The sequence below is a fragment of the Ambystoma mexicanum genome, chromosome 9 (genome assembly GCF_040938575.1).
Source record: "Ambystoma mexicanum isolate Mex_15411 chromosome 9, UKY_AmexF1_1, whole genome shotgun sequence".
Classification (NCBI taxonomy): Eukaryota; Metazoa; Chordata; class Amphibia; order Caudata; family Ambystomatidae; genus Ambystoma; species Ambystoma mexicanum.
Window position 1 is genome coordinate 1,272,557,703 of NC_090931.1, and position 24,425 is coordinate 1,272,582,127.

Genomic DNA, 24,425 nt, shown 5'->3' on the forward strand with positions numbered 1-24,425 from the left:
ACATTTCTGTACAGTGGATACAGGAAAAGAGCACAGATAGAATGACTGGGAAAAGCCACCCCCCAGACCTGCATAGCCAGAAAGGGGCCCCCAGATGTGTCAGAATTAAGGAGGCACAAATTGGCAAACTTCCAATTCAACAGGATCTCTGTAGGGTAACTTACACTGTAGAACTTGCTTTTTAGTTAGCCCAAAGAACAAAATCCAGGTGAAATCCCGGACAGTGCCACCCCCCTCGAATGCCCAGCACCTAGTTCAGTTGATTAGGCATACTAGTTTTGCACAACGTGTTAAATACCACTGACAGAACCAGAAGAATTAAAGCAGCTGGTCGACCAGGGCCTCCCAGAATCAATAATATGTCCATGATTACAGTATCAAACCCTCCATGGGGTCGGATTCCTGGTTTGACATCACTGAGGATATTATTGTCTCTCAAGCAAGTTAATGTCCAGATTGGAGAATGTTTTCTATAATAGCCAAGCGCAAGGAAGCTTTGCTTAGCACAAGGAACAATAACTTGCTTAAAAGGCCTCAGACATTCACCATTGTGTAAACAGGCATTGATCAGCAAGGTCACATTTTCAAACAGGCATTCCAGACTGTTGACTAGTAATATATGATAATGTATGGTAGGGTGGTACAGTTTGAAGCCATTTAAAGAGGGGTACAGTGTTTCAGGGATGTTTATCCAGACTCGGTTAAGTCAATCACTTGTCAAGTTATATAAATGTGTTGTATTCAGGCACTTCCACGCACGCTCTACTAGTCACCACCCCTTGTTAGATTAGCTGGCCATGGTGTTACAGTTGTTTGAACGGTATTGGATTCATTTGGGCCATACCGCTGAGCCTTATATAGATTCATATCACACTTAAGTGATTCCTCACAAAAAGCAAAACTAGTCAGAATAAGTAATGTAGGATTTTGAACCTGTTTTGTTGGCTATAGTCTGCATTTTGTAACTGTTAAAATAAAGTGGGATCGCAGTTTTAACTGGAAAATATCTGTACCTGAGTTTGAACAACTTTTGTTGCTATGCAAACATATTCTATTCATTATTATAGAGAATTTCCTGACAAAATAAGCTTAATGTTTAGAAAGAAATACAAATGCAACTCTTGGCTGAAATATATTTTACACAGAAACATTTTTACAGAAAATGTTGTGCTGCCAAACAAAATATGTCAGCTCAGCGAAATTATTAATGTGTATCTATTTCTGCTCTCTCTCTTTTCTCTTCATAATACTTGTATTTTCTTCATGTATCTTCATGTGTCTCTTTTTTAGATGTGCATTCAGCAGAACAGAAAATACATACGTGAGTGGTCAACGTCTAATCCTCGAGTCGTTATAGTAAAGCGTAAAAGCAAGGCACATGCTCTTCATGCTTTCATTTAACGTCCGTGGCGTTCTGGTGCCATTAAAAGGAAGAGTAGGGGTAGGCATTCCGGTACTACTCTTCAGGTCTCCTTTCAAACTGTACCATACTTTTCTGGCAGCACGTGACTTACATGGTGGCAGAAAACCAGAGGATTCCTATGGAATCCACCCGACCTTTGCACCTGCTAAAAGCAGACAGATTCATTGAAATCCATTGTATAAGCTGCCTGTAAAGTGATAATGGCAGGCATCATTTACATTTTAAGTTTGGTCTATTAGGTGGCATACATGGGGAGGGGACACACCTCTTGTAGGTGTTGTTTGGTTATTTGCCAACCCATTGACTGCCCATAGCCATGCTAATTCCTATGGCCATTCCCAACCAGTTCCTGTCCCTCCCCTCCCAAAACACCTCCTTGTGGGAACTCTTGAGCTCTCTTTATTCAAGCCTTACCATCAAACTTTGCACCCAAAGTGTCTGCTAGTGTTTCTGCAAAGCAATTTTCTGAGAGTTAATGACTTAATTGGAGCTGCAAACATGGTACTTGTGCAATGAAAATGTTTTAACCAGGTCTGCCTTCAGCTACTCGATTTATCAATTGACCAGGACCGGGAGTGCGCGCCTCACCCACCTTCTCTTTTGTACTGAATGCTATGGGAGTCCTGGGCTCCAGAGGCAGCGCCACGGGGTGACTGTGCCCCACTTTGGAGAATCATAAAGATGGTTCTCTCCCCTCCCCCAAATTTGGGAAGGACTTGTGCTTTGGAGGGGTGTCGGTTGCTGGTCACCTGAACAGAAAAAAACGTTTTCACTACAGCTACCAGAATCCTTTGAGTCTAATTAGACACACCTGCTCAACAGCCTCCCTGATGATTATTTGAGATAAGAAAGCGCTAGGAGGAGAACAACTACAGACCACAGAAATGCAGCCGAGGGATCTAACCCTGTTATTACTGAGTACCTGATTTGCAGCAAGGGATCTAACCCTGTTATTACTAAGTACCTGATTTGCAGCAGAAGGGATCTAACCCTGTGAATTTTTGTCCATTTTGGGATTTGACTCAGCTACTTATATTTTTTACAACAGGTTCAATTGACCAGGACCGGGAGTGCGCGCCTCACCCACCTTCTCTTTTGTACTGAATGCTATGGGAGTCCCGGGCTCCAGAGGCAGCGCCACGGGGTGACTGTGCCCCACTTTGGAGAATCATAAAGATGGTTCTCTCCCCTCCCCCAAATTTGGGAAGGACTTGTGCTTTGGAGGGGTGTCGGTTGCTGGTCACCTGAACAGAAAAAAACGTTTTCACTACAGCTACCAGAATCCTTTGAGTCTAATTAGACACACCTGCTCAACAGCCTCCCTGATGATTATTTGAGATAAGAAAGCGCTAGGAGGAGAACAACTACAGACCACAGAAATGCAGCCGAGGGATCTAACCCTGTTATTACTGAGTACCTGATTTGCAGCAAGGGATCTAACCCTGTTATTACTAAGTACCTGATTTGCAGCAGAAGGGATCTAACCCTGTGAATTTTTGTCCATTTTGGGATTTGACCCAGCTACTTATATTTTTTACAACAGGTTCAATTGACCAGGACCGGGAGTGCGCGCCTCACCCACCTTCTCTTTTGTACTGAATGCTATGGGAGTCCCGGGCTCCAGAGGCAGCGCCACGGGGTGACTGTGCCCCACTTTGGAGAATCATAAAGATGGTTCTCTCCCCTCCCCCAAATTTGGGAAGGACTTGTGCTTTGGAGGGGTGTCAGTTGCTGGTCACCTGAACAGGAAAAAACGTTTTCACTACAGCTACCAGAATCCTTTGAGTCTAATTAGACACACCTGCTCAACAGCCTCCCTGATGATTATTTGAGATAAGAAAGCTCTAGGAGGAGAACAACTACAGACCACAGAAATGCAGCCGAGGGATCTAACCCTGTTATTACTGAGTACCTGATTTGCAGCAAGGGATCTAACCCTGTTATTACTAAGTACCTGATTTGCAGCAGAAGGGATCTAACCCTGTGAATTTTTGTCCATTTTGGGATTTGACCCAGCTACTTATATTTTTTACAACAGGTTCAATTGACCAGGACCGGGAGTGCGCGCCTCACCCACCTTCTCTTTTGTACTGAATGCTATGGGAGTCCCGGGCTCCAGAGGCAGCGCCACGGGGTGACTGTGCCCCACTTTGGAGAATCATAAAGATGGTTCTCTCCCCTGCCCCAAATTTGGGAAGGACTTGTGCTTTGGAGGGGTGTCGGTTGCTGGTCACCTGAACAGAAAAAAACGTTTTCACTACAGCTACCAGAATCCTTTGAGTCTAATTAGACACACCTGCTCAACAGCCTCCCTGATGATTATTTGAGATAAGAAAGCGCTAGGAGGAGAACAACTACAGACCACAGAAATGCAGCCGAGGGATCTAACCCTGTTATTACTGAGTACCTGATTTGCAGCAAGGGATCTAACCCTGTTATTACTAAGTACCTGATTTCCAGCATAAGGGATCTAACCCTGTGAATTTTTGTCCATTTTGGGATTTGACCCAGCTACTTATATTTTTTACAACAGGTTCAATTGACCAGGACCGGGAGTGCGCGCCTCACCCACCTTCTCTTTTGTACTGAATGCTATGGGAGTCCCGGGCTCCAGAGGCAGGGCCACGGGGTGACTGTGCCCCACTTTGGAGAATCATAAAGATGGTTCTCTCCCCTCCCCCAAATTTAGGAAGGACTTGTGCTTTGGAGGGGTGTCGGTTGCTGGTCACCTGAACAGAAAAAAACGTTTTCACTACAGCTACCAGAATCCTTTGAGTCTAATTAGACACACCTGCTCAACAGCCTTCCTGATGATTATTTGAGATAAGAAAGCGCTAGGAGGAGAACAACTACAGACCACAGAAATGCAGCCGAGGGATCTAACCCTGTTATTACTGAGTACCTGATTTGCAGCAAGGGATCTAACCCTGTTATTACTAAGTACCTGATTTGCAGCAGAAGGGATCTAACCCTGTGAATTTTTGTCCATTTTGGGATTTGACCCAGCTACTTATATTTTTTACAACAGGTTCAATTGACCAGGACCGGGAGTGCGCGCCTCACCCACCTTCTCTTTTGTACTGACTGTTACAAACAAGCATTGGCAAAGCCAACAGTTTTTTTCTTGTGTATAAGTATTAGGCATGTGCCAGGCACTACCATTAGATGGCCAGGCTCATACCATTATGTACCTACTGTCATCGATGGACAATTAATTCCACTATGGAAGTGCATCCAAGTGCATTTCCCATCCCTGCACAAAAGCCCAAACTGTTGGCATTGTCAATGCGTGTTTCTAACCCATATTGGAAAAGTGAAGAGTAAATACGATGATCCCTATTGTTTACTCTTCACATGTTAGCTCTTTTTTGGAAATGTCCACAATTGCACGGTATGGGATCTTTTGTACATAGGTTCAAACGTACACTGTCACCTTACATGCAATTTATAAAGGAAGGCAAATGACCCACATTGTGCTATAACCTTTGTATGCGGGTCCCAGTTGCATTTGTTTAGTCTTTTATCATTTTCTAACCTCCTAGAAGAGAAAGGACTTTAACAGGAAGACATTATGTTAGTAGTTTCTTGTGTCCTCTTAGAGGACATAGATAAAACACATACTTAAGTATGAGAGCAAACTAGGTATAAGTGATCAAGGATCGTGCATCAACACAAAGTAGTAGCCTTGAACATCTGATAGTTTTTCTAAGTGATGTTTTGTAATCATTCTTGATTTGTGTGGCTATCACCTGGTTCTTCTGTATTGATAACATGTGAGTAGCACATTTGGGAATCCAAAATAGAATGTTGCTTTATATTTTTTAAATTGTTGCGTGTGTGAGAGATATGCACTTCACTGTACAAGCACAGTTGGATGTTGTGATAATAACTTAAACAACCTTTTTTCCCACATTTTAAGCCAACATTACAGAATAAGTCTGTGTTATAGAAGGTTTCAAGGGGAAAATCTGTATCTTGGTTTCACGTACAATCCTCATTAGGAGTTGGGCGGTACTCCGGTGGTATATTTACTGGAATACCGCCATATGGAATTACTGTTACCGCCACTTGCTCTCGTGGGTTTAACACTGGATTGCAAGTGGTGGTAAGGCTGTGTTCCAGAAGTGGTAATTCCGCCAAACTTGGAATTTGGTGGTGCGACAAAAGTGACACTAACACAATGGGCCTCATTACACGGAAGGCGGTAATGGTTAACGGCCACCGTTAATGGTAACGGTGACCGTTAACCATTACCGCCTTACTACGAGGTCGCTTAGCGGGTTGGTGTTTAACGCCTGCTTTTTGCAGGCGTTAAAAACCAACCCGCTAAGGGACCTTGGTGCTAATTACGGCACCGCAAAATTGCAGTGCCGTAATTAGCTCCTTCCCCATTCCAATTATGCCCTATGGGGCAAAAATCGGAATGGGGAAGGGCAATGGTGGAAGGGGGAATTACCGCCCCGCCAACCTTGGAATAGGGCGGTAATTCCCCTTTCCACCAAGGCGGTGCCGGTAATTTACCGGCATGGTCCAGGGTGCTAATAGCACCCCGGATTACCGCCTTCCGTGTAATGTGGCCCAATTACTGCCACTTTTTGGCAGAACCGCCAACTTCATGATGAGGCGTTTTACATAATCAAGGGTCACTTTATAAATACAACATGTTTAAGTTACCTGGTGGTGCAACAAAGATTGAGTGCGCTCGAGAAAATCCTAGCATTCGGCAAACAACGTGCCCGTCATTGACATCCCAGTCATCATCACAGACTGTTCCCCATTCATCGTTGTGTTTCACTTCTACACGCCCACGTTTTCTGTCGCCAATCAGCCTCACAAGAGATGATCCCTCCCCTGTGCGAAAGAAAAAAAGCAAATGTTCATACCATGTGCGTAAATGCTGTAAACCTCAAGCTGTGAGTATATCTTTTTCAGTCGTTCCAGAATTATGTTGGCAATTCCCATTGTAAGGGTTTCCATTTCCAGCAAAGAGTGGCCGTCATCTTGTCTGTGCAATGTGGAGCGACCCACTGTAGATCATCCCAGCTTTGTATTCCCAATGATTGCCTATTTAGTTAGACCACCACCATTGACTAGCTTTCAGAAAAGCTGCCAAAACACTACTCTTCACATAACCACGCTAGACCTCAGCTACCTCACCTACACCTGCCTAAATGCATAATGTAATGTACTGTTCCTGTAACTAAGTGTAACTACAAGTAACAGCGCCGCGATGCCTAGGGGCTGCCTTGTGCGCTTCCTAGGGGCTGCCTTGTGCGCTATACAAATGTAAAAAAATCAAATAAAAACATTATCTCACTACGGTGCAGATTCAGAAGTAACTTTTTTTTGGTTTTAGTTAGCACAGGTGTAGGCTACTCTTTCGTGTAATCATAACTTACTCCTCAAAGCCGAATTCACAAACTTGCTACAGCCAGAAAATCCAAGAAAATTATACGACATTCATTAAAAACAAAGAAAATGCCTAGTTATACTGCATAGAGCAACTTCACCTCTGCCAGACAGAGAACAAAAATGGATAGAAAAATGTTGGGAAATGTTTTCAGTCACTCCACATTTAACACTTACAATTGGAATCTTTAGGTGCCGCTTATGTGTGTTTACTAAAGTTTCTATGACGACTTCAAAGTTCTGTGACTATGCCTTAAGGTACATTTACATGGGTGTGTACACGATCCCCCTTCACCCTTTGACACACCAACAACAGGGTAGTAGCAGAGTAATGATACTTAGAGAAAAGGGTAGTAAACATTGCATGCTATTGCAGTAGATGCCCACATGTGCATGTGCAAAGCAACTGACGCCTCTAATGAGCTGCCATGTGAGGGAGCATAGAACTACTGGAGTGACCTGTAGCCTCCATCTCATCACATCTAGCCCTCTTTCAAACATGTCTGCACATCGACTGCTGCAAACATTTCCCATGAAAGCCGAACCTTTCAGCCCAACAGTCATTTATTTTCTCGTGAGCAAGATTCACTGTCTACTAAATGTCCCTCAGCTTAACAGATGTATTGAGCGTTCTATCTTTGTTGAGAGCGCCTTATTTTTACATATGCATGCCCTGCAGGGTCTCCCATCCAGCATTAAGGAGTTGACCACCAACGTCAGACTTCTCAACTAAAGGCCCACAATGGGTAGCCTGAACAGAACCAGTGAGGGGGCATCACGATCAATTAGCCAAGCCAATCGAGATCGCTAGGACACTTGGCTTAATGTACACTGCAACTGCACCACACGCATTAATACAGTTTCTTTTTTCACCATGAACATAACATCTGATGAATGTATTCGGAAACATTGTAGCAAATTTCAAAATGGGATTGGGTCATTTCATGCAGTAATTTAAACAAATGTAATCAAGACTGTCTGCAAATGTATGATTTTTTGTTGACATCTTCTTTCTTTGAATGCCCAGAATCTAGCCATGCTCAGATCCCTCGTTCACTGTATTTTGCATCCAAACACCATCGGATTCCAGAGCTGCATCCCTCAAACTTCCATCATTTTTTCCAACCCAATGTTTTTTTTTAAACTGATGTGGTGCTATCATGTTTTAGGGATTAACAAACAACTCTAAGCAAATGTCATAATGTGCAAGAGTTTAATTGAAGAACACAGAATGCAAGGGGGTCAGTAGGACTGTTCAAATGTCAATCAAGCTTTCAGGAGAAGGTTAGTGTATACAACCTCCCTGTCTCCCTTAGGCTTCACTGACAGTCAAAAGAGTCCCCCACAGTCTCATGAGATTTTGGAATGTCCCAACATTCTCTCTTGGTTTTTGTAACAGATTTATGCTCTTGCATTACACTTGTCAGGATGCCGTCCTTATTGAGGTGTGAAGTGACCACAACTTCTATGTGGATCTCAGTCAACGTCTTGAGGCACCCCCCCCCCCCAATGACCAGAACACCTAGATTGGGGGCGCTGAACCTCGACTCTGCATGGTGGCATAGTCTGGGTCCAGCAGTTTGTAGCATAATCAACTGGACAGGCACCAGCCTTTTGACTTCTTATACATTTATCTTGCCTCACTGCCTTTCTCTTCCTTCAATTCTTCAGTTCCAACAACCTTTGTTTCTTCCTTGATGACACATAATGTTCTGTTCTTCTCCTACTCTCTTATTCACGTGTCTTATCTGTACCTCACTCTCAGACCGATGGCCCAACAGGTGATCCTCGTCCTCTCCAATTCTAGTTTGTAGTCAGTATAATTCTGCTGTTCTGTATATCATGCTTAGTTGTTGCTGCAATGCCACTTCACTGAGCCTCCTATACCTCTGTTATTTCTTTCACCTCCCCTTACGCCTCCCCCTTTCTCCTTTGTATCACTCTCCACCTTCTGCCATATTTTTCTTATCACCTCCTCTGCAGTACCTCTCAACAGCAACTTTTCCTCTTCCTCCCCATATGTCTCTCTGCCCTCACCCATTGCATCTTGTTCTGTCTTGTGTCTCCCCTTCCCTGGTCCTGTGTGCTTGCTACCCTGATTGAATGCCTGGTGAAATGCTGATGAGTGGAATGTTGTGGTGTGAGTGCCCTGAATGTTCCATGGATGTCATTTGGTGGATGAGACCCTGTGAGAGTGGGAGCCGGTAGATGTTTCCCTTACCTTCCTTTATACTTATCTTGTAACAGACCTACTTGTTATCACCTTGTCACTTGGTAAAAAGTAAAAGAGTTCACTTCCCCACCTGGTGTCTCTGAGGTCTTCTTCACTAAGAGCACATTTTCACAACTGCGACACGCTGGCTTGGAGGGAAGGTCCTGGAACCTGCAGCAGCTGTCCAAAGGGAGCAGCATCTGAAGGTATTAAAGGAAGCGTTAGACCAGGAGAGGAAACATCCACTGCCCCAGGGCACCATTGAGATGATGTGAACCCTGTTTCAGAGTGGAGCAGCAGTGACAGGACTGGCAAGGAGTAGCTTGGGGTGAGATCATAGCTTCAAGGGGCAGCAAGAGGGCCCTGTGAGCAGCTTGGGCTGCAGGGCACCTCAGGTGGCTGGCGGGGCCTGGAAGAGATCCACGGAGATGGCTACACAAGCCTTGGAGTGACTGAATTGTTGGATTTGAACAGCCTGGGAGAGACACCTGTTGACTGGCAGTGTTGAGAGCATGCGAGAGACAAAGATTTGGGGATCTGGTTCAGCCACTGTCCCTGCAGCAGATTTCACTGAGTATGGGGTGAAGAAGCTACCCAAATGCCACCACCGATACTGGAGAGAGGAAAAGATGTAGGTGCCTTACCAGAGAAGCGTCTTTGAAGTGCGGCACTGCCTTGAGGAGTTGCCTTGAAACCAGGTCTGCTGAAGAGGTGGAGTGGGCACAATGGAGCTGGACTCGGAGCTGGTGGAGGCCAGGCTCGAAGTCCGTTGGGAGGATTCTAAGAGCTCCATACTCTGCGGTAGCTCCATGATATTGATGACGTTGAATAGCGTTGACAGCGTGATGCACAGCGCGTCACTAAGGACGTGGAGTCTGGCAGTGAGGAATGAACCGTGCTGTGTGTGCCCACGGAGGCTTCACATTTCATCTCAGTGTGGTGGTCCGCAAATCAAAGTTTAGCAGTTTTGCCTGTGAGGGAGCGTTTAACTGCAGATGACAGCGCCACAGCCCGTGATCGTGGTTGCAGAGATGATTTTGTGTGTTATGCTCACATCAGAGGATTATAGAAAGGCGATTAGAAGATAAATGTGACTTGGGGAAAAGGAAAATGTTAACACTGTAATGCGGACAATGGCATAATGGGACATGTCATGCATTGATTGTTGGATTTTGATCTATGGTCTGCAACACCGGAAGTTTCTGTCGCATTTTTTTAGAAGACTTCATTTTGTTGCGCATTACCTAATGGACTTTATAGCTTAGAGCATGGACTCTCAAGTAGTAAGAATTTATATTGTACCATGTACATCCAGGATCATTTACCATTGTATGTGGGAGGAGGTTATGTATGTGTGTGTGTGTGTGTGTCTATGTTATGTAAAACTCAGCCTGTGGCATAGCGAACCACTTGCTGTGTTTGTGGCAGCCCAACCCTTGTGTGTGTTTGTTTACCAGTGTAGGTCAGCCAGTGAGCATGACCTGACTGCTGTGTGTTGTGTGGTGCAGTGTCCGCTGCAGTGCCTGACCTCACCAGGGGTGTTGGACACCGTAACTTTGGGGGGTTTGGACCCATACCTGTTTTGTTTTGGTGTGGTGGTGGGGTGTTGGACACCTGGAGTTTGCTGCAGATTTTCCTTGGGCAGGGGGATTCCTGCCCATGCTTTTGCAGACACTGATTTGGACACCCGGTACACTTGAGGGGGTGGGCCTCTTTTCCATTGGTACATTGTTGTGGATACCTGATGCCTTGTGTTCTGGTGTCTTTGGTTTGGATGGTGTTTCTGGAAATGTAGTTGTTGAGGGTGTACTGCCGTTCAGTGCACCGCAGTTGTTGGTGGTACGATGTGAGATGCTTGCGGCTTGCGATTTTGTGGACTTGTAGCACGTTGTGGTGTTGGGCCGGTTCCCTTGGTCAGAGTGTCTCGCTATGGGCCTGTAACGAGACTGTGAGCTGTGTTTTGCGTGGTTTGCCTTGTTCTATTACAGGACGTTTAGGAGATAAGGTTGGTGGGAGCATTGCTCCTTGTTCTCAGGAATGGAGTGAGCAGAGTGTTTTGTGTTTAGCGGATGCTCTAGTGGAGTCTTTCTTTGGAGTCTTTCCTCACATTCTACTACCCGGGGGAGTGGCGTTCGTGCTGCCTGTGGTGGAGGTACACTCTTAAGTCTCAATCCACATGGAGCGTGTAGAGTGAGCAGAGTGTTTTGTGTTTAGCGGATGCTCTGGTGGAGTCTTTCTTTGGAGTTTTTCCTCACATTCTACTACCTGTAGGAGTGGCGTTCATGCTGCCTGTGGTGGAGATACACTCTTGAGCCACACAGCAAGTGGAGTGAGCAGGATGTTTTGTATTTAGTGGATGCTCTGGTGGAGTCTTTCTTTGGAGTCTTTCCTCGCATTCTACTACCTGGAGAAGTTGTGTTTGTGCTGCCTGTGGGGAGATACACTCTTAAGGCTCAATCCACCCGGAGTACACAGAGTGAGCAGAGTTTTTTCGTGTCCTGTACCGGAAGCCTGAAAAAAGAAATTTCTACACCACACCAATGCCACGCTTTAGTGGTAAGACTATCCTTCTCTCTAATTTCTGAAGGAGTTTACAGAACAACGAAGCGCAAAGCCACCGGGCCTCTTGCAGTGCGGCTGCAAAGTGTGCTGACAGGGTTGGGGTTGGTATCAGCCCTAAGCCTGTGGGGACTCGCAGCGCTACTGGTCAAATGTTTACCACACACAAACTCTAATTTTCAAATGCCCCCCCCCACTTACTTGCGCACTACTGAACCAGATTGACCCTACTGGAAACATATTGGGGCCGGACAACATGGACTCTGGTGAGACATCCTGCCTGAGGAATGATAAGTCACTTATCAAACACCTATTTTCCATCATTGTCGAGGACGCAATAAGAGCAGATCTTTCTCTTACTCATACCCCCAAGTCATGTCCTCGTAGGACCTTCCGGTTTGGCACAACGAGGGATCCACCTCATCTCAAATCCGGAACAAAATAACAGTCTATTATCCAGTCCGCAAGGAGAGCTGCCCCTAACCACTGATAATTTTTTAAGCCTCACTGCTATGGAACTCAGTAATCAGAGGATGGGTGAGCTGACCAGGTCCGTCCCCTTCCTGGGAACAAAACTCATTGAGACTGTCCCTACGGCACTTGGCGGGGGCTCCGACCCACCCATATATGCATGCAATGAAAGTTCTATCTTTGTGGGGCCTGGCGCTGTAATTTGCAAAGATGAAAAGATTGCAAAGATGAATGGAATGATCCTATTGGCACCTATTGGCACCAAGGATGTTTCTCTGGCTCCTGAGGTTGACAACCGCAACACAACCGCAACACCACTGCAAGGGACTGTGGTGTTGATGCTTGCACCGCTCCAGCTATTGGAACAAAATCCCTCACCAACAAGTCGTGATATTGGTGGAAGTGCATACCTCCATTATTTTGAATGAGCTTAATCTATCTTTTAATTTTAATGAAGCCTTTCCTGTGCTTTCCACTTTTAAATTCTTCAAATGTATTCAACTCATCCCCGACCCGTACACACAGTATCAGAATCTGTGATTCTGATTCCAGGTTCTGTGTCCTGGAGAACTTGCTTTCCACACTTCTCTCCTGCACCGATGACATCTTGAATAACTTAAAACAACCAGACCAGACCTTGTACAGGCCAAACATGAGCGCTCCCTAAAGCTCTTGGAGTCTATTCCATTAGGACACTCCTCCAAGGTAGCAGAAAATGGGGTCAACATCGAGCGGCTGATGACCACTGATCAGCAAATATGTTAGCCCTCAGTATCCCCTAATACGTCTGCAGAAGCAATGTTGCATTGTAAGGTGCTCTTGGCTGCTGGTGATTCAGCCGTCCAGTATTCACAGAAAAAAAGGAAGGTCGTCTGTCAGGCGAAAAGGTACGGAGAAATAAATTGTGGTAATAGAAAATGTACCCCTGTGACAACCCCAGATCCAAACAGTGGTTCTGGCCTTGTGAGGGTTTTTTCTGTCTTTAAGGGGCAGGCCTCCCTGTCAAAGATGCTGTCACTGATCAACAGGCAACAGAAAATAAAAGATCTCCCCATGAAAACCAACCACAAGAGACCTGTGCTGACGTGGCCATGCCTAGAAACTATTGTAGGCATCACATAAGGATGTAATTTTGCATTGTGGGTGAGTCGATACACTCCATAGAAGGCTCCTATAAAGGCATACCCAAATCCAATTGTGCTGGGAAAACATTGTTTACCATCATGAACTGCAGTATCCTCCATCCAGCCACAGTCGATGCGGTCAGTCATGCAAATACCTCAGTGCCAAATATGTCTTTACTCTACCTGACTTTGCCCCGCCCTGCTCTGATGGTTGTTGGCAAAAAGAGATGGGTGCCATGTCAAAATAAGCAAAAGGCTGGATTAGCCAGCAATAAAGGTCAACATGATTTAGCTCCTGTTTACAATTTGAAACATCTGTTTAACATCCCCGAAGCTACGACCACTGCCACCATCTGAGTGCCTAGCACTACTGGACCCAAGGATATCATTGCCATTACCACAGAGGTCTGATCCAATGCTTGCCCCTCAATGGTTGGATCCAAGGAAATCGCTGCCATGACCATCGTAGCCGGATCCAATGCATATTCCGTAGTGGCTAGATCCTTGCTGCCCAACCCTGGCCAGCTGTCTGCTAATATGAACAAGGACCTGCAAATCAGAAGCCTCTTCCGGAAGGATCACCATGATTATTTAAATCAGTCACATGTTTTGGAGTTGTTCCATTCTATCATCCCACTGCAAACTATACTGGCTGATGATATTGAAATTGTGCACCAATGTGAAGAAGCTCGATCTGTCACCTCTTTGGTGTACTTTTTTCAAGATTTGGGTTGGCCGATCTTTTTTCGAGCTGGATATGAATGCTTCGTCCTGCACTGTAACAAAGTTCCTAATCTGGCTAACCGAGATGAGGTCTCATGACTGTTACTGATGCCCGTGACCATAACTATCACCCTCCGCTCCATCCCAATCCCTTCAATCTCAAATATCTGCTCTTGGGGGCTCTTGTGTAGTCCCTAAGGCCTAACAGCACTTTTTTCTTAGCTGGAATACCAGGGGCCACCATCATCTCTACTACGATCAAGACGGCTTGCTAGATCATATTGATTGTTTTGGCATAATTGCTCTAAAGGAGACTTGGCTTTTGGATCCCTTTGTTCTGGATGGGTGGCCCACTATCCAAAAGTATGCTGCTAAGAGGAAAATGGGCAGAGTGAAATGTGGCTTATTCCTGGGGGTAAAGAATCCACTTCTACTCACTGAGGTCCATTGCAATTCTCTGCGTATCCTAGCAGGTAGAATGACCTCTACTGGAGCATCCGAGATAACATTATTTTGGTTACCATCTATGATCCCCCATATGCCCTGCCCCATGTAGCAGTCTTTAAGGATTTCGAGGGATGGCTTGACTCTGTGAACTCCCCCTCCCCTATCATTCTGACTGGAGATTTTAATTCTCGTATACCCAGTAACTTCAATCAGGAGGTTTAGGTAAATGAACCATATTGCTCAGGTCTGGCAAACAATGGGTGCCCTACTGGACGGACAGTAGAATGGGCACAAGTAATGTTAAAAACACACAAAGAGGTACTGCTGCCACTGTTGATACTAATGTGGTTATTAATTTAAAACCTATAACAAAAAATAATTCAATGCAATAGTAATTGTGTCCATGAGAGATCATACAAACCGCCAGAATGTGCTCAATGAGACATGAATGTTAATTTATTAACATTTTAAGGCACAACATTTTGATTGTGGCTCATTGGTAAACATAAACATAAAGAATTCAATACAAATTACTTCTGTGTAGTGGGCATGATTACAGCGCAAAGGTAAGTAGTGATATTTGAAGAAGCGAGACAGTGAAAGAGACCCAGTGATGATGGTGTGCAAATCCAAAGCTGAAAATGAACAATACAGGAACTAAAAGAGATAGAGAGAAATATTCTGAACATACAAAATTCGATAAAATATTATTACAAAAGTTGATTGATCGAAAGATTCTCAGAGTCTTCCCTTATTTCTACAGAGAAAATGAAAGTTGTAGCTAACTAGGCAATTACGTCAAATAATGCCTATAGGAGTGAGAGATAAAACAAAAATGGTGAATCACACATGTTACAGTTATATTTAAACTGCGGGAAGCTTAGTTGCTTCTATTCTACATTTTGAGTAAATGTCCTTCCTAGATTTCAGAGAGAATTTTTAACAGCCTTGAAAAGGGACACCACAGGGGTCTGGCGCTGAGGGTCACATAACTAGTTAGCATGTAGGAGTCTTGTTCATTATCGGAATTAACCAGACAAATCGCTCCACCAACTAAAAACGCCCATGCACCACCACCCACAGAATCGAGAAGGAGCTATCAATCTGTCAATCCTTTCCGTGTCCAGACCTGGTGAGGTTTCCCGTGTTCGCTCTTGCTCACATGGTATTGATTGGGTGACTGCTCTAATCTAGAGGAATCTGAATGCTGAATGGAGCCCGCCCATCGGACTGTCCACCGCAGTTCACAAGGTCCACCGCTGTCAGCTCCAGCATCACTGACTTTGATTTTGTGGCCCCTCTTTGATTATTGATATGGCCATAATTCAACATCCTGACAGCGACCACATGCCAATTGTTCTGACCTTTCACATAGAGAAGCATCATTTTGAACACCGGACCACAGGGTCTGTTTCGATCAACAGTGCTCTGACCCATGTAGTATGGACCTCTACTAAAATAGAGGCTGCTTCAGCCACTGCCCATAGGGTATTTGAAACTGCAGTTCATTTGGACCCATTTCCACATCTGCCATGGATCAGCACCTGGCAACTCTATCATGGCAGAATATGAGGAGTATTTTGTATCCATAAACAAGAACATCTTCCCCAACATTGTGGGGACAAGTGGCAGGCTACTGACTCAAACAAAAATCACAGACATGGCTATGATGAAATGATCAGAGACAAAAAATGATCTACCCAAAAAGAGAGTTGTGTAGCCTGGCCTTCTCTGTTTCGGACCAAAATGAATCTGCTACCTGCAGGCAAACTATCATGGCAAATTACACTCAATGGCTAAGGCTCCATCAACAGTTTAGAGAATGTCAGAAGTGGAGAGAGATGGTTTCTGGCAGATTGTAAACAGAAATAACAAGAGTTGTTTCAATTTTGATGGAGTCTCTGATCCCAACTAGATCAATGTCATCACTGATACGTTAGTGGGCAATAACCTGGGACCAACTAACATCCCCCTCCAGCCTGGTGCCTGGAAGTTCAAGAAAAATAAGGAGGAAGTCGCCAGACTGATTATCATCAGTAAGTCATCTCGGGCCTCCGGCCCTGATGGTCTTTGCAAATTGCTGATTAAAACAGATGTCGGACTACAGGCTGATGTTCTTCACCATCTCTTCTGCTCCATTACTGTTACTCAAACACGTCCTTGATCCTGGCACAATAGTATTTTAGTTCCGGTGCTAAAGAAGGTTTCTCATGCTGACCCTCAAAACTATCGCCTCTTGGCAATGTTGGATGATCCCTTGAAGGTCTTCACCTGGGTTCTTCTTGAGGAATTAACTAGTTGGGCTGAGGCTGCAAATATCATCCCATGGAATCAACTGTATTTAGAAAGGGCTGCTCCACCTTTGTCAACGAGTTAGCTCTCACAGCCATCATCCAGCAATCATGGCGGATCCGTAGTAGACCTGTATGCGGTATTTGTCGATTACAGTACCGCATTCGACATGGTAGATGGCGCTAGGCTGTGGGGGAAGTTGACTAACTGGGGGATTCCACCCATTCTCCTAAAAATTATCATGATGTTACATGATGAGACCCGGTCTAAAGTACGGTTGGAGGGCAATGTGGGAACATTGTGCTGGATTCATAACAAACAGGGCCTCGGGCAAGGCAGCGTATTGGCTCCCCTGCTGTTCAATTTGTATTTATCAGATCTAAGGAGATCTCTGATGGACCCAAATTGTAACCCACCTAAACTATGGGCTCAAGTGGTACAATAGATGGGATACACCGATGACATTATCATCCTTGATCTCACCCCACGAGACCTGGAAATAGCACTGGATAAACGCCACTCTTTTTTGGTGGAAAACTCACTCAATGTGAGCACCTCCAAAACTAAGATCATAGTCTTCGAATCCCCACGCAAATGAGCGACCCAAGTCACTTGGAACCTTTTGGGTGTTCCTAATGATGTCGTAACCCAATATATTTACTTGGGTACTACTTTTAATGTAAAACTTGTGAGGACTGCTCAACTGAACAAACTTAAGGTCCGCTGCGCTCAATCTTCTGGTGCCATTTGCTCTTTCGCTGCTAAAGGAGGGGGTTACTCTGTGGGTTCCTTAGTCAAACTCTATTCCATGAAAATCGCCCCCTCATCAGTTATGCTGCTGAGGTATGGGCGCTGGGTTACTTAGAGGCTGTCTCAAGAATTAAATTGAATATCCTTAAAAGGAGTTTAAGACTACCGCCCTAAGTTTCTAATTAAATGTTCTATCTGGAGTTGGGTCTACCTCCGATAAGAGAACGTATCACGCAGTCCTATCTGTCACTGTACTGGAAGCTTGTTTCATACCCTGAGTAACACCCTCATGGGGCTGCTGTTCGAGACGTTTTCTCCCAAACTACCATAACACTCTCCACCTTGGGATCCCTCATTTGTCTGATGCATGGATTAGGAGAGCCCAGGGTGATCCCTTAGAAATTAATTGCAACCAATTCAAAAGATCTATGAGGGCATACCTGGAGGCCTTTAGTGATCAGCAGCTAACTGTTAACTTTGCCTCGAAATCTACAGATGAATGGTTCTCCCTATATATCAGAGAAATACAGCTGGTTCCCTCTTATATCTAGCACTTGATGGGAAACCACTTTGTCTGGCACTACATGAGCCTCAAATTTAACACAGTTTTAGATCACTGGGGGCTGGCACTAAAGTCACTCAAAAACACAGATTTTGCTGGTTCTGCTGTGTATTATAGCTGGAATCTGTTAGCCATCTCCTTTTTGAATGCTGTGCAATGACAGCTCTATGGACAAAACAAAAGCGACTAGAGCTTGGGGGCTGCACTCGTCTGTTAGCCGGGACAAACTCTGCGATACTTTTATGTTTGGCAACCACGTGAAATTTTAAGGATTAATGACAATATAATGATGTAATTTTGCAATGCTGATCAATGTATTAAAAGTTATTAATTTAACTATGTAATGCCAAATACAAATTTAAAAAAGAGTGAATGGTCGTGGGAGTTCTGATGTTGGTTGGGACCGGAGTGTTGTTTGGCTTAACGCTTTGGTTGCCTTACCAGATCGTGTCCCTGTTGTGCTTCATTCCATACCATGTTCTTTTGTTTGCGTAAGGAGGGAGATGTGTTGTGTCCTGTGTCTCCCCTTCCCTGGTCCTGTGTGCTTGCTACCCTGATTGAATGCCTGGTGGAATGCTGATGAGTGGAATGTTGTGGTGTGAGTGCCCTGAATGTTCCATGGTTGTCAGTTGGTGGATGAGACCCTGTGGGAGTGGGAGCCGGTGGATGTTTCCCTTACCTTCCTTTATTCTTTCTTTGTAACCTACCTGCTTGTTATCGCCTTCCAAAGTGGAACTTAAGTAAAAGACGTCCCTTCCCCACTAAGAGCACTTCTTCACTAAGAGCACATCTTCACACATCAATAAAGCTTTCGTTTTCCATCACCTCCCCTCGTTTCTGTCCCTCCCGTCCTCTCCCCTCCTTTGCCACCACTTTTTCTTCACCTCTCTCTCTGCTGCGTCTCTCGCCACCTTCAGTGACCGCATTTCTGGGTGTAGTATCCCAAGATCTGTTTCGGCATGAAGTATACAAGTGTTTTTTTTTTTTTCCAGATGAATGAACAGCGTTGCCTTATGTCCCGCCATCAAAATGAAGTTTTATGAACCAGTTCTGCTACTGAACACATTTTTAAATAAAATAGGGACCATCTCAAACAGAGAATGTTTTTGGACTCTAACAATCTTCCGCCTTAAATGTTTTTAATTGGTAGTCTTGCAAGGGGGGGCACCTGTGATCCTCTTAGTCCTTGGCACCAGTTGGTCATTGCGTGCAATCAAGGGGCCTATCATGTCAGTTGGCAGGGTGTTGAGTGGAGAGAGATGTGTGTTGGGAGGTGGGTTTGATGTATAAGAGTGAAACAGACTACAAACTCAATGGTGCACTGCCAGTGCTCTTTGATTTTACCGGGAAAGAGGAAATGAACAGTTCTTTACCAGAATCCTACTGCCCAATTCAGCATTTGTCAAAAGTGGTGGTACTGGTTAGCAGAACCTTTGCTTCTCCTAGGTGATGTATTCTGGTAGCTCCGTCTCCCTGACCCTGCTGCACAGTTTCCCAGAAGAAAATGCACGTTTCTTAAAAAATGTAAATCTTATTTCTGGCTGCATAGCACCTTGTGTATTATTCTTATCCACGCATGCTGGAAACAAAGGTGGCTCTGGGGGTGTTTTTGATTTTAGCAAGCTGCAAACATAACTTGCCCATCATGAAGCACTCTTGGGTGACACTGCTGTAAGCTTCTGCAGTCCTCTTTACCTCTGCTCCATCCCCTGTGAGTTCATCCATGGTTTGATACCATTCCAGGGCATTCTCCCACATAGGAGTCTTGTCTAGCGCCAAACTCCCCACAGAGACGTTTTGTCTGCCATGGTTAAGAGTTCCACAGTGGTGTATGGTAAAGAAATATAGGAGTTGCAGTATACAGTAAGCACCGTAGGTGGTGATTGTCAGACACAAAGGGAGAGAGGCACATACTATATGGAGTGTTTGAGAGAAAGACAAAATAGGTAGGCACACTGTAAGCTGGGAGAGTCAGAGAGCAAGATGGAGAGACAAGCTGTACAGTGGTAGTTGCAGAGAAAAGTAGTTGGAGAGACATACTGTGCGTTGAGTCTAGTGAAGAGAGAGTTAGGCGAGGACTTTTATTGTAGTGTGATTTAGTCTAATGTGGTCCATATGGACCATGTGCTGTGTTCTTTTCATGATCAATAGACAGGACTTCATTATTTCTCATGGGAGAGGAACCTTCCCTTGGCCACTGGAAAGACATGTACTTTTGGAACTCCCTTCCCTTTGATACTTGGTTTCTGTCACAACACTGACCTCTGTACTTAGAAGATCTTCAGACCTTTGCTGAAAAATATCACTTTGTTGTAGAGGTTATTTGCTTCCATTCAGCACTGACTACCATCACTGGCTCAGGTCTTGGCAAATACTATAATTCAAACCTGAAACCTGAAGTACTGGTGGCAAGTTGCAGTCACTACATTGTTATCCTCTTTACGTCATTCGTGACTGATACTTCAGTGATGCACATGCAATCATGACAGGTCCAGCAAGGATTGAGCTGTTCACGTCCTGGGCAACCCACAGGACTAGAACAGGATGGCCACGTCCATGGGAGAAACGTGGCCAAAGGGTCCTCTTTGTAACCTTGCTACTTGTATAATATGCTAATGATTTCGTTCCTGTCACAGCATCCTGCTGCAGGTGTTACTTAGTATTTCACAACAGGGCAACTGCAAAGTCTGCATATAATGATAGCATGTTCTAGGTAGCATGTGTTTCAAAATGTGTATGGTCTGCAGCCCGCTATTTAATTAATGATCGTGGGCACAGAAGACCATAAACGGAAGCCTGAGGAGCTCTGAGGCTGAGGCCCCCCGCACACCACAGAGCGCCCCAAAAGAGGGAAGACATTGGCACAGAGAGAAGGTAAGTGTGTCTGTGCTTGTGTGTATGTGTGTATGCTCTATGTGTGTATGTGTGTGGTGAGAGAAGTGTGAGGGTGGGGCATGAAAGAGAGGTTCATGGTGAAACCCCCCAATAAACGTAAATCCCGCCAACGCAGGAAGGGTCTGGGATGTGCATGGATTGGGGGTGAGAAGCTCATGGGGGTAAATCCCCACGAAATTGGAATTTTTCTGCCCATTGAAAGCCGCAAAAAAAAAGCCTAATAAACGCTGCCTTTTTTGTATGCGGCAATCAACAGGCAGAGTGTGAACAAAGAACCATGTAAAAGACGGTGGCATCATTTCTCCTAAACATGGGGACAGAAGCAGTAACATGACATGCCTTTTGCTCAGCTGATGTCACGCCACATCATACACCCTTTGACCACGACAAGCGGCCATTGGGTGTTTTTGAGAAATCTCCACTGAAAGCAAACACAAGGAGCATGTTCAGAACCAGTGAAAGACAACAGACAACCATGTATAGCTTCTAAAGCTAGCAAAAGCAGAAGGTCTATTTGCTTTGAAAAGATAAGCAGCCAGACTGGATAAATCAAAGCAGCCGCAAAGCAGGCTTCAAGGGTTGTTGGCAGCAATTGATACCCCTTCCTTCCCCTAAATGGGGGCCCTCCCTTGGCCTAAACAAAAAATAATGTACAGCTCATTTGACGCTTTAGTGATGATGTCACTTCTCTGCACTCTATGATATGATGTACTCTGCAAAAAATGATGGAGGGGCCGTCCATTCTATATTCAGGATATTTTTACATTTGAAAGGTACAGTGAGCAAAAACATGGTTGAAGACCCTCCCGAATCGAGTGGGTATCTTTATATAGAACAGGGTATTTGGCCATGTTTGTTCTCGGTAGAGGGGAACCCAGACCTGAATGTTTTTAAATATGTTGACATTCTAATGGCTGATACCACGAATAATTCCACAAAAAGAGAGAGGAATGCCATTCGTATTTCTTTTATTCAAAGCAGTGAGATGGCTACCAGAGCTATGGGTCTTTAAAATGGTTTGAGGGTGCTTAGCACTGGAATCAAAGAGGATGATGTTTGTTTGGCCTGTGTAGGCCTAGGAGAAGATCCGTCCGCGGTCGAAGAGTATTGTGTTTCTGGATGCATGATAAATTAAGCTGAAGTTATACATTCCCTGACCTCATTCTTCCCTGTACAGAAGAGATCAAGAATTCCTATGCAGGTTCCAACATCCTTTCCCTTTATAAGAAGCCTTGCCCTTGCAACTCCAGTTTTGGTAAATAAGGTCGGCGTTCACTTCAAAAATACACTTTTGCCGTTCCAACAAACCTTTTTTTCCTTCCAAAAGGATATTCAGTAACCTCCGAAAATGCAATACACCATGACCTCTGGACATAGAGAGTTCCTACACAGGACTATTCTGGTTGCCAGGTGCAATTAGCACATTGAAATCATTATTGACCTTCTCTTAGCCAATCAGAATGTTTAGAGGACCAAATAAGTACTAGTTTTGATTGCACTTTTGAACAGTCTGTCTTCAAAATCAGACGGGGAAACAAAAATGCAATTTCCAGGCAAATATTCGTTTTTACAAGACACTTTCTCTTTGAGAATTGAACACAAGAAAGACAAAGCTGAAACATGAGAAAATGCTTTTTCTTGTCTCAGGAGGATAGCTCAGGGGCAACTCCCTCGCCTTTGTAGACACACAGGGGTCCGCGCTTAGAAACATGGGTATTAAGTGCGTTATAAATAACCTATCATATCTTTCTAATAGAGAAAGCGTTTACTTTTACATTACTCCAAATACACGATCATGTTAAACCTGTTTCAGTTAAACCAAGTTTACAATTAAAATTCTTAATTCATGAGGACAACTGTTATTTAAATATTACAAAATAAAACCACATTTAATTTATCTCAAATGCCTTTTTACTTTACCCGGTATTAAAATGTCATTTTTTACTTCACCACCAAAACTCCAAAACATGGGCCTCATTATGAGTTTGGTGGTGCAGCCTAAAAATGGTAGTAATGCAGTGGTAACAGAGCTACCAGGGCATTACCGCACCGCTGAGCTATGGGTTTGGCGGTAAGGTGGAGGAAAAAGTTCATTCCTCCACCTTACCGCAAAAAATCAGCAGATTTGCCAGAATTACCGCCAGTGGCAATTCCGCTAAAAGAGTCCTAGAGAACCCCGTAAATGGGGGCTAACACTGCCGTACCACCAGTTGGTGGTAACAGTAAATCCATTCGGCAGTATTCTGGCAGACTTACCACCGGAATACCACCGAACTTGTAATGAGGAAGCATTTATTTTGGCTACCACTGTGTGCTGATAGCCTTGAAGACCTTGGAAGTGGTCTATATGGCTTGGGATAATTACCCTTCCTCAACATATGGTCCTCGGCTTTGCCTTGGGTCATAACTTGGTGTCAGGTCATTATTCTGTGATAATGGCCCCTCCATTGGTCTGTAAGGCTATATTATTTGTAAATACAAAAGCACCGGCTACACTCACTAGACAAAAATAATCACTGGCATGAACCTTGAATGCACTTGAAAAATGTCACTTTAAGAGTAGGAACGTATCATATAGGTTGAAATTAATTTGGGATATGTTTATCCGTTTCTGAGCACAGTGGTCTATATATTACAATGTTCCTTTTCGGTATCTGAGTCTTTGCATATATATAGTTGTTCTCCTCTTCTACAGTCCCATCAAGCTGCCCTCTTCTCACCCTGCCACAGACGAGTGTGTTGGGGTAGTTATAAAACATTTTAAATTAGCTATGTAGGGAACTGTGAAATGTTTGCACATATGTGTTCCGGTTGTGCAATGTTCTACATTTCCAAAACAGAGTGGAAATGTGTAAAAGATAGGTGACTTCACCTTTACTCTTAATATTTCTATTACATTTTTAGAAAACGTGTAACTGCCTTCTTTAGTTTATGTTTGTGGGAGGCATTTACAATAGAGTCCTATGCAAGCTGCCTCCTTTCAGTCAGTGGTAAAATCAGGGAGATTCCATCATAGAAATTAATTCAATTACCACCAGAATGACAACCACATGCTGGTAGTAATTCCCCTCCATTTTGCAAGGTTACCATTACTACCACTTTTTTTCCGACACTTATTATGGCTGTATAGACCGATTGAGGGGTCATCATCGCGGTATAATGACCTGCCACCAAGTTATGACTGAGGCGAAGCAGAGGGTCATATGTTGGGAAAGGGTCATTTTCCCAGCAATAATGACCCCTCCCGTGGTGTATAAGGCTATTAGCACTCTAGTTGTAGCAATTCATGTTTTGGAGTTTTGGTGGTGAAGTAAAAACATTACTTTAATAGTGAGTAAAAGTAAATCGAGTTTGTAAACTAAATGTGCTTTGATTGTGCGCTATTTAAATAACATGTTTGTCTAAGTTAAGCAGTTTAATTGCAACTTGGTTTAACTGGAGTGAATTTTAAAGAGCATCCATTAGGCATCATGCAAACATAAATGGTTTATCTATAGGAAAGTGAAAGCATAATCCCATGTTTTATCGGTCTCTCCACTGTGGAAGTTGCTGTTAAAA

General features: G+C 44.3%; 1 protein-coding gene across 2 annotated transcripts in view; it reads right to left on the bottom strand.

Moving 5' to 3' along the window:
- The window catches only part of MARCO (macrophage receptor with collagenous structure), a 231,178-nt gene that overhangs the window by 10,669 nt on the left and 196,084 nt on the right, over window positions 1–24,425 (bottom strand). For both annotated transcript variants that reach the window (XM_069616601.1, XM_069616600.1), the window contains one exon: window positions 6,098–6,274. In XM_069616601.1, coding sequence (XP_069472702.1) covers window positions 6,098–6,274 — 177 coding nt within the window. The remainder of the gene's footprint in view (window positions 1–6,097; window positions 6,275–24,425) is intronic.